This window comes from Echinops telfairi, unplaced genomic scaffold (assembly GCF_000313985.2).
Source record: "Echinops telfairi isolate 266 unplaced genomic scaffold, ASM31398v2 ScPeMD7_7;HRSCAF=31, whole genome shotgun sequence".
NCBI lineage: Eukaryota > Metazoa > Chordata > Mammalia > Afrosoricida > Tenrecidae > Echinops > Echinops telfairi.
The window spans coordinates 17803712-17814579 of NW_022103904.1; the positions used below are offsets into that span (position 1 = coordinate 17803712).

Here is a 10868-nt window from a genome sequence, read left to right on the forward strand (position 1 = left end):
AGGATCTGGGGAATAAATGGAAGATCTGAACATTGCTTGGAACATTTCAAAATGGCCATCTTGTGTTGGGCTGGTTGATAATTCACTGCTTTGCATATTTTCTTGTTTGCTCTTTTCATTTGCTCTGCTACACAATATTAAATTTAATTCTTTACCATTTCCTTTGAAGCCCAGGATCCAAGGATTATCATCTGCATCTATTTCACTTTATCTTATATTTTTACTGTAGAGGGTCTGGGTGGTTTGTCTACCTAGTCAGAAATCTTGCTAGAAATCTCTAGTTTATAAAGTTAAGAGAAAAAAACAAATATTATTTCTTTATCCATAATTAATTCTGTTAAATATTTAAGTTCCTTTTTGTAGAGCAGTGGAGCTGCTGGATTCTTCAAGATTGGGCACCATTATGAATTTATCAAAGTCAAACCCACAGTTGGTGAAGCCAAACCCAAGAGATCCAGGTGTAACAATTGGACCATTCTCCTGGGAGCATCCACAGATGACAATTGGCCAATCGGCCTCTTCAGCCATGGTGAGACACTCTCAGGCGTCCAAGGTCAATAGGCCCCAGGCTGTTGCTGCTGTTGTTGAAGCTTCAGGACAAGAAGATGACATAGGAGAAGCAGAACTGTCCCAGGATGCAGAGTTCTTGGAAGAAGGATCTCCAGTTACTAGCCCTTGGGAGACCAAACAGCCATCAGGAAGTTCATTACCACAGAACATCTCCTTCTACCTCTCTGGTAATAACCACTGTCTTTCCAGGATATCTCTTTTGTCTGTGCATCAAAGTTCCCTTTGGAAAGAATGATTGTGGTGGCTTAGGTATGAAACCACATCAACACAGGCCTTTTAAGTTAAGCATGAGATTGAAGAGCATGTATCACACCTGCTAGGATTAGTATGTCTGATTCTCAGTTTCCTCATTTCCAAAATTGTAAAATAATGGTGTCCACCACAGTGGGTTCTGAGAATGAAGTGATATCATATGTATAGTATCCACAGTATGTTTTGGTGCCATGTTGTATAATACGCGAGCTATAGTAAGTGTTGAATAAATCATCTCTCTCTACTTCCCTAATAATCAGTTGGTTCATTTTATCATGGGTCATTGGTTTTGGGTTGGGCCAAAGCTATTTCTTAAAAAGCTAGAGAAAATTTGTCAGTAAGAAAAAGTGAGTTAGGCAATGAATGTACAAATGCGCTTTACACAATTGATGTATGTATGGATTGTGATAAGAGTTGTATGAGCCCCTAATAAAATGATTAGGAAAAAAAAGTAAAAAAAAAAAGAAGAAGAAGTGAGCTATTTTTCCCTTTGCTGTCTCTAGCATAATGACTTCATGAGATTTTTCTGCTAGCGTAGGCAACAGTGCTTTCTTTGTTCTGTGTGGCTTCTAAAGGCCATTATGGTCGAGGCTCCCTGCTGGGGTTAAATGGAGCGCAGGAGCTCTCTGGACATCTCGGCCTTTGAGAAGGAGGACTGAGGAACAGAAATGTGGCATTTGCAGCAGAATGCTCTTCTGTTTCTCTTCTGTAAAATGAAGAGAAAAGTATGTGAATATTTAGAGAATAATGATGGCAGCATAGGTACAAAGATGCTTGATACAATTGATGTCTGGATTGTTAAAAGGGCTGTAAAAGTCCCCAATAAAATGACCTCAAATATAATAAATAAGTATAGTACAGAATCCACAAACCTAAAAAAAAATGAAGAGAATAAGAAGTATTTTCTAAGAGAACATTGAAAAGCATTGTGAAAAAAAAGAGAGAATGTTGAACCTAGAGTCAAAAGGGTTCAGTTCGGTGTATGGTCCTCTTACTTAATAGCTAGCATATTTGATTTTGATGTTTATTTATGTGTTCATTAGTTTTATTGGACTATAATTCACATATCACACAATTTAATAATCTAATCATATTAAAAGGAGTTGTACAAGTATCCCTACAATCAATTTCAGAACATTTTTTTCCTTCTCACATTCATTGTTAGACACTCACCCCCATTTTCCTACAATACTACTGTGACCCTAGATTTCATGTGCAGAAAATCATATGGAATATAATCAGCAAGGAGAAAAATGACAAAGCAAAACATAGAAAAATCTCAATCAAAAAGAAAGAAAATATTAACACTGAAACGACTTTAAAATGGAAGAGAAGGAAAATCAAAGAATAAGATGTTACATTTTAATCTAACACTACAAATTAAATGGATGGATCCTTCTTCAGTCTTCCTTATTCAGTGTCCAAGTTTCACACACATATGAAGCAATTTGAAATACTTGCTCTTCAATATGATAAAGAGAGGTCTGGTGCAGCAGGTTTACCTAATGCAATACACCCTTTGATCTCTTGATTGTTGCTTCCATTAGCATTGATTATGAATCCCAGAAAGACAAAATCCTTGACAACACCAACCTTTTCTCCATTTATCATAATGTTATTAATTGGTCCAGTTGTGAGGATTTGGGCCTTCTTTACATTGAAGTGTAATCCATACTGAAGGCTATGACCCTTGATCTTCAGCAACAGGTGTGGTAGTTACATAATTTCATGTCAACTTGAAGATATATAAAAGTGTAGGGGTGGTATTCAACCTGTCAGTCAGATCACAGCCTGATGTTGCCTCCTTGTGGGTGTGGCCTTCTCATAAAGAGCGTCCAGGGAACCTCCCCTTCTCTCTGCCTTTACCTTGCTGGTGGCCGATCCTTGTTGCTGCCAGAGCCCTGAAGATGTGACCACTGCCATTGGATCCATATGACTATGCATCCACCAACCTGTGATATTCCTGCATTCTGCATTGTTGCATGAGTCATTGACTTGAGTTGGACTGGGCTGAGATGTTTTCTCCATAAATAATTACTTCATGATATAAAGCTCTTTCTTATACATATATGAGTGTCTCTAGGCAACCCAGCCTAGAAACGAGTGTTTCTAGTCAACCAATAGGTGATTGTGTCATCTGCATATTGCCTTCCTCCAATCCTGATGCCTCATTCTCCTTCATATAATCCAGCACACAGATTGAATAAATATGGTGAAAGAATACAGTCCTACTACACCTTTCCTGATTTTAAATCATTATTCTCTTGTTCTGTTTAGAAAGCTATCTCTTGATCCATGTATAAATTCCACAGGAGCACAATGAAGTTTCTGAGATTCCCATTCTTCTCAAGGTTATCCATAGCTTGTTGTGAGCCCCACAGTTGAATGCCTTTGGCATAGTCAATAAAACTCAAGTAAGCATCGTTCTATTGGTCTCTGCTTTGGGTCAAGATCCATCTGACAGGCATTATATCCCTTGTTTCACATCCTCTGACCTGAACCCCTGATGGCTCCGTGTCGATGCACAACTGCAACCTTTGTTGGGTGGTCTTCAGAAAAATTTGACTGGCATGTGATATCAGTGACTTTGTCCTATAGTCAGAGCATTCTGTTGGATCACCTGTCTTTGGAATCTGTACAAATATAGATCTCTTTCAATCAGTTGGCCAAATAGCTGTCTTTCAAATGTCCTGGCATAGAGGAGTTAGTGTCCCCAGTGCTTGATCAGCTTGTTGAAACATTTCAATTGATATTATAGAAATTCCTAGAACCTTCTTTTTGGCAAATGTTTCAGTGCAGCTTAAACTTTGTCCTTCGGTACTGTTGGTTCTTGTTCATATGCTAGTTCCTGCAATGTTGGAAAGCCAACTAGTTCTTTTTGGTACAGCGACTCTGTGTTCTTTACATCTTCTTTTGATGCTTCCTGCATCGTTCAATATTTTGCTCATAGAATCCTTCAATATTGCAACTCAAGGCTTAAATTATTTTTTTGAGTTAAGTTTCAGATCTGCTGAGCATGTTCTTCCTTTCTGGTTTTCTAACTCGAGGGCTTTGCACGTTTCACTATACTATTTGGCTTCGTGTCCCCAAGCTGCCACTTGGAATTTTCAGTTCAGCTCATTGACTTCATTTTTGCCTTCCCTTTGCCTTAGCCACTCAACAATTCGGAGAAAGTTTCAGGGTTTTTTCTGACACCAACTTTGTTCTTTTCTTTCTTTCTTGTCTTTTTCATGACCCTTTGCTGCCTTCGTAAGTGATGTTCTTGATGTCCTTCCTACCACAGCTCCTTGGGTCTTCTCTCATTAGTGTCAGTATATCAAATGTGTCCGTGAAATTCAGGTTGGGGTAGCCTCGGGTTGTACTTTGGCTCTTGGGGGCTTGCTCTTATTTTCTTTAGCTTTAACCTGAACTTATGTATGAACAACTGTTTGTCTTTTCCAGTCAACCCCCGGCCTGCTTTTATTATTAATATTGAGCTTCTCCATCATCTCTTCCCACAGATGTAGTCTATTTGATTTCTATGTATCCGTGTGGAGCAGTCCATGTGCATAGTCACTGTTCATGTTTAAAAAAGGAAGGGTGTATGTTATGGACAATTTATTAGTCTCCCATAATTCTATCATGTGATCTCCATATGAATTTCTATCACCAAGATCATATTTTACAACTACTATTGTTTCCTCTTGGTTTCCAACTTTTCCATTCCAATCACCAATAATTAAAAGAAATCAGTTTACTGGGGACTCGTACAACTCTTATCATAATCCAGCATACATCCATTGTGTATCAAGCACATTTGTACATTTGTTGCCATCATCATTCTCAAAACATTTGCTTTCTACTTGAGCCCTTGATATCAGCTCCTCATTTTCCCTCTCCCTCCCTGCTCTCCACCCTCTCATGAACCCTTGATAATTAATAAATTATTTTTATTTTGTCATGTCTTACACTGTCTGACCTTTCCCTTCACCCCCTTTTGTCTTTTTGTGATGGGCTAACTTCACTCAGCATCATGCTCTCCATGTCCATCCTTGTCACAAGGTGGTTCAGCATTGTTTTTAGTATTCCATTGCATGGCTGTACCAAAGTTTCTTTATCCATTCTGCTATTGATGGGTATTTATTCTGTTTCCAGCTCCTTGCTGTTGTGAACAGTGATGTAATGAACATGGAAGTGCATATGTCTCTTCATATTATGAGTCTCACTTCTTTAGTGTATATGCCCTAGCTGAGCTATTTTAGAAAACTAAACACTCACTTGAAGCACTAATTCTGTCCTGGAGGTGTGGGAATGATTCCTGGCTCCCCCAGTGGTCATGATGACAAAGTGAAACACTGTCATGGAGGATATTTTGTAATCCGGAGGAGAATAATACAAACTCTAGAAATAGGCCAGCCAATGAAGATTTAGTTTATCAGGATAGCCAATATTAATTTCAGTGGATTCTGTTCTTTTAAGTGAAATATCATTCTTTTATCCTTTCACATAGATTTTGAAGCTTATTATGGTGATATACAAGAAGCAGTACCCTCAAGCGGAAGACAACCAGGTAAATATGATTCTTATGTTACCTCTTTCCTTAGCCATATGTCTGTTCTTCCTCCATTCCCGTATATCTCTGTTTTGAAATCCAGACTTCGTATGCCACTTACTTTCATCAAGCTTACTGGCAGCTCCCTAGACTCAGAGGGAAAATTGTTGACTCCTCTTCATGGTGTGGTGGGTATGAGTTGAGCTGCTAACCGAAAGGCCAGCAGTTCAAAATCACCAGCCACTCTGTGGGATAAAGATAAGGCTTTCTACTCCTGTGAAAGAGTTGCAGTTTTAGATGCCTGCAGGGACAGTTCCACCCTGACCTATAGGGTTACTGTGAATCAGCATTGACTCAATGGCAGTGAGTTTGAATTTGAGTGAGTTCATGGCACAACCTGACCCAAACCTATAACCTATCTCACCTCCTTCTGCATTTGCTACACCATGTGCTTTGCAAACCCAACAGAAACCCCAGACCCAAAGTGAGGCACACTCCCTTTTCCATGACTTGGTTCAAAGATTTTCTGCCAAGAGTTCCTCTTTCATATTCTTCTCAATGTGACTGACTAGTGATTTTCCTCTCTTGAGGTCTGATTCCCTGGCCATCTCTTTTGCATGATTGTTTTCCTCTTTTCTTGTAATTCCTATATGTTTATCTATTGGTGTACACCCAGCGTAGAAATAGGTATTCTCATTTTTTTAAAGCATGAATTTTTATTGTAAATTAGGGGAAGGTTTATATTTGTATCACCAACTTGTAGTCAAAAGTTTAATCTACTAATAAAACTCCCCAATAGTTTATCCCTCACACAGTCCTCGCTTTATCTTCTCCTTCTTGTAGATTCTTGTTATCCATTTCACTCAAGTCAACATCTGTCAACAGTCTCGCCCAGTGCTTCACCTTCCCTCCCTTGCCCTTTGCTACTTGGCAATTTCAAAGTCTATCCTCTTTGGGGCCCTTCTTTACCTTTCCTTTTATGATGAAGCCAGACCTCACCCCTTGTAGAAAAACAAATTCAAGGTGACTCAAAGACCTAAATGTAAAAAACAGAGGTATAAAAATTACAAATTAAAAAATAGGGACAACCTTAAGGTAAGGGCCCTATTGCAAAGCATAGACACCATCAAACATAATGAAGGGACACACAGTAGATGACAAAACAGATGACTGGGACCTACTAAATATGAGGCACATATGGACATCAAAGAGTTTATCAAAAGAGTAAAAGAAATGCCCACAAAGTGGAAAGAACTTTCGACAACAACACAACAGACAGGGACCAATCTCTAAAATCTCTATAGAAAACACCTCAATAAAAAATATGAATAATCCAATAAAAAGCGGACAATGGACACGAATAGTCAAAGATGGTATTCATATGGTCAACAAACATGATCACTATCCATTTGAGATAAGCAAATCAAAATGATAATACCACCTTGCACCAATAATGACAGCCAAGTTCTAAAAAACAGAAAATAACAAATGCTGGAGACAGTGTGAAGAGATTGGAACCCGAATTTATTGCTGGTGGGACTGTAAATATGTACAACCACTGTGAAAAGCAATATCAAGCTACCTCAAACAAGTGGGAATAGAAATTACATACGACCTAGAAATCCCTGTACTGGGTATGTATCCAAAGAAGATATATATCTTCTTCTGCTGGGTATATATACTAAGGAGTCTCCACACATACATTTACACACCATGTTCAGTACAACACTTCACAATAGCAGGAAGATGGAAGCAACTTAAAGCCCATCAGTAGAAAAAGGGATAAAGATACTTCGTACAGTAGCATTCCTGGGGGATAGGGTGGGGGAGTGGGGAGATGGTGGGTAAAGGAGAGCTGATATCAAAAAGTTTGGGAAGGAAGAAAATGTTTTGAAATGGATCGTGGTAGCAATTTACAACACTGCTTGATGTGATTGAACTATGGAATGGTACGGTGTCTGGATTAGCTCCTAAGAACGGGGTTCAAAAAAGAGAGGAAACTTCAGAACGTCCACACAGTGGAATATTATACATCACTAAAAAGCAATGATGAAACCATGAAGCACCTCCTGGCCTGGGTGGACCTGGAGAACATGATGTTGCATGAAAGTATCCAATCACAAAGAACAAGCATTATATTAATATCATGTAAAATCATTAATAGAATAAGATTGTTACTCAGTGTTTCTCATTTTCAGTCACTGGCTTGATTTATCTTCTCAGGGACTAATATGAACTTTCCTGAATCAGAACCAAGTCAAAGTGATGACCAGAACCCTGAGGATGGAGATAACTTGCTTGACCCATTTCACTCCATGGGCAGTGCTATACCCTTACTGATGATTGATTGGCCTAAGTCCCTGATTAGTCGGGCCATTTTCCAAGGCTACACTTCAACAGGTATGGGCCCTTTCTGCATACTGGAAATGCAGAATGCAGCTGTTGAAGAAATAGTGGTTTACACATTAGTCCTTCAATTCCTTCTGTAGCTTAATTAAAAAAATACATGCATTTGAAATCATTGTTTCTAACGATTATTTGTTGTATCTTTCACACCTTTCCAGCTTGAGTTTATCGTCAGCATAGAGTTGGAGGCACTAGCTTTACTAAAGGCAGATTCGCCTCTGTCCTTCAGAAGCTGCTTGTGTGTAGACAGAAATGGAGCTCCAATGCAAAGCGGAAGAGCCCTCCTTCCTGTGCAGACTCAAGAGAATAAACTTGTGCTGCACATGCCTCAGCACCCTTGTGGACACACGTCCCTGCTCTGACCGCATGCAGTGCATATGAATCATTGCTCTATATTGATCAGAACAAGCCTGCTCCTGAACGCTAGCTGGGTCCTTAACCCAGTTTCCTAACCGCAACTTATTAAACGACCCCTTTCATAATAACACATGTGATTGTGGCACAACAGCAAACTTCTCTATGGGGCTCCGGGCCTCACAATGTCATTAGATGGGTTCGTCCTCAACGTTTTCTCAGGATACACTGTTTTAAAATTGTGTTGTTAAAAATTGATTTTATTTAGACAACCAATCTTGTATGCAGATCTTTCCTATTTTCAGGGAAGTAGAGAAGATAGACCAAGATCAGTCTTTCCTTTCTGAGGAAGTAATTCTCTTACCATAAGGTCAATGTTTATACTCAAATTTAAGTATATTTTCATAATCAACACCAGGCAAGTCTTAAAATGGTTTTAAAATAAATTAATTCTATTTCTTGGACAAGCTAAGTTTAATAAAATAAGCTATTTGACTATTCAACTTGATTATAAATTTAAAAAACATTCTCTTGTTGCTTGTGAAATTAGTACCATTTCCTAGCCAGAGAAAACTAGGCCATTCTTAGGATGGCTCCTATTGAGAAGGGAAAGCCTAGAGATGAACCATTACCTTTTAAAAATCTGAGCTCTTAAAAATCTGTTCATGAATGAAATAAAGGCAGCTCCCAGCTCAAAGCGGATTTACTTAATTTGTGCCAAATTTTACCTAAACCTTTAGAATATGGGTAAAATTAGAATGAAAGACCTTGCCTTATCTCTTTATTGAGTCATCTTGTCTCTGAGTCCAATTTATCATTCCTTTCCTGTGCCTACCTCCTTTTCTGTAGGTGTCGTCAAACGAACTGTGACGATAAAGCCATTTTCACTGAGAAGTGGAAAGACGTATGTCATACAAGCATCTGCAGGTAAGTGAAACTTCCCATCGGACTCAATTCAGAGAAGACAAAGCATCTATCTTTCACACCACACACATAGTTTCCTCTGGAAACGGCTCTTACCCTCTGAAGCTCCTGACTCATCCCTCCCTGGCTACCATTTTGCTGCTCCTTCCAAACCAAATTCACTGCTATTTCATCGATGTTCACTCTTGGCAACCACACGCGTCAGAGTAGAATGGCTTTTCAGAGTTTCAGAGATTGTAAATCTTTATGGAAGTAGACAACCTCCTTTTACTTCTGCAATGCAACTGGTGGGTTTGAACCCCCGAATTGGCTCTTAGGATCTCAATTCTTAGCTCATGGTACTACTAGCACTCCTTTTGCTATTAATTACTGTTTATTTATTTTAGCGGGTAGGAGAAGCGCCTAGCAAATCTCTGTAAATTGCTTTTCCTCATAGCCCCTGGTGGATAGACCTGAGCCATGCTGCATTTTTTCATTCTAATTTTTTTAAATTACACATTTTATTTGTGATGAGCAACTAGATAAATTTATTATAAAGTATGGATAAATTTATTCCATACTTGCAAATGTGCCCATAATTTCTATGTATATTTTAAACCAAACAGCGTAGTGTTATTATTGCTTGTACAGTGGGTGTTCATTGAAATTTTCAAACACGTTTATTCTTTCCAGTGCTCTCTTTCCCTCTGGCATGACCATGATTCACACTGAGTTTGTTACCTTCGTCTTCAAGAAATAGCCCTTAGCTATCATTTCTTTTAGTTCAGATCTGTCCATTACAATTTCTCTGAGTCTTTTGTCTGAAAACACATTGAATTTGCCTTAATTTTTGAAGGAATGTTTTTTCTTGACCTCAATGTAGACTTGAAGGCTGGCAGTTGTTTGTTTTCAGCATTTTAAAGATAACACTTCCTTGTCTGCTGGATTTTGTTGTCAGCTTTGAGATATATTATTGTTTATTTTAAGGAAACTAATCTACTGGCCCCCTGCCCCTTTAATGTTGTGCCATTAAAATATAATCCTGTGGTACTATAATACCTTATTAAGAGTGTACTATTCATTTAATCTTTCTCTTTAGCTTCAAAACACATCTTTCTAGGTAAAGCTCAGCTCTACTTAACGGTCAACAGAGTCCCCCAGAATGTAGCATGTCAGGTACAGCCCCATCGAGGCCATGAAGCCCAGACCATTTTCAGTGTTTTCTGCATGTCAGGAGAACCGGTACGTAATGGTAATCACACCACCATGAAAGATCAAAGGCAGTGGAGGTGATTGAAAGCACGTTTGATAAGTTCTGAAGAAATGTGAAACATTATCTTTCTCCATCTGGGAGGGGATTTGGCTTAAAGTTTATGCCAGAAAGTTGCGGAAGCCTATGCAGATCCCCATCCTTTCTCTGCCCTCTGCTCCACAGTGAGAGGCATAGAGAACAACCCCAGGAGGAGAAGGAGGCACATTTGGAGAGGTGGCAGTTTGTGCAGGGCCAACACAGGGCATCGGGAGAGCATAATGTCTGTAGGTGACAGGGTGACCTACAGGAATACCAGGACACCACTTTGGTCATTCGTGATTATTTGGCTTGTAAAAACGTGTCCTCTAGTACCATGAAGGGTGTATTCATGTCATATGTATTGGTGATGTAATTCCCACTTTGTTCATCTATATTATTTTTTCCTCCTATGGAATGGATTTTAGGACTTTCATTATGAATTTAGTTACTGGATAGGAAATGGAACTAAACGTACTTTGTACCATGGAAGAGATGCTCAATATTATTTTGCTTTGCCTGCTGGTGAGCCACTGAACAATTATAGAGGTAAGTCAGAGTGCA

The 10868-nt window shown here is 39.0% G+C and overlaps 1 protein-coding gene across 1 annotated transcript in view; it reads left to right on the forward strand.

The window, feature by feature from the left end:
- Positions 1–10868, forward strand: part of PKD1L1 (polycystin 1 like 1, transient receptor potential channel interacting) — a 183557-nt gene that overhangs the window by 45009 nt on the left and 127680 nt on the right. Inside the window, exons 17-22 of the mRNA XM_013006002.1 lie at positions 351–737; positions 5312–5371; positions 7577–7753; positions 8963–9040; positions 10116–10258; positions 10733–10853. Coding sequence (XP_012861456.1) covers positions 351–737; positions 5312–5371; positions 7577–7753; positions 8963–9040; positions 10116–10258; positions 10733–10853 — 966 coding nt within the window. The remainder of the gene's footprint in view (positions 1–350; positions 738–5311; positions 5372–7576; positions 7754–8962; positions 9041–10115; positions 10259–10732; positions 10854–10868) is intronic.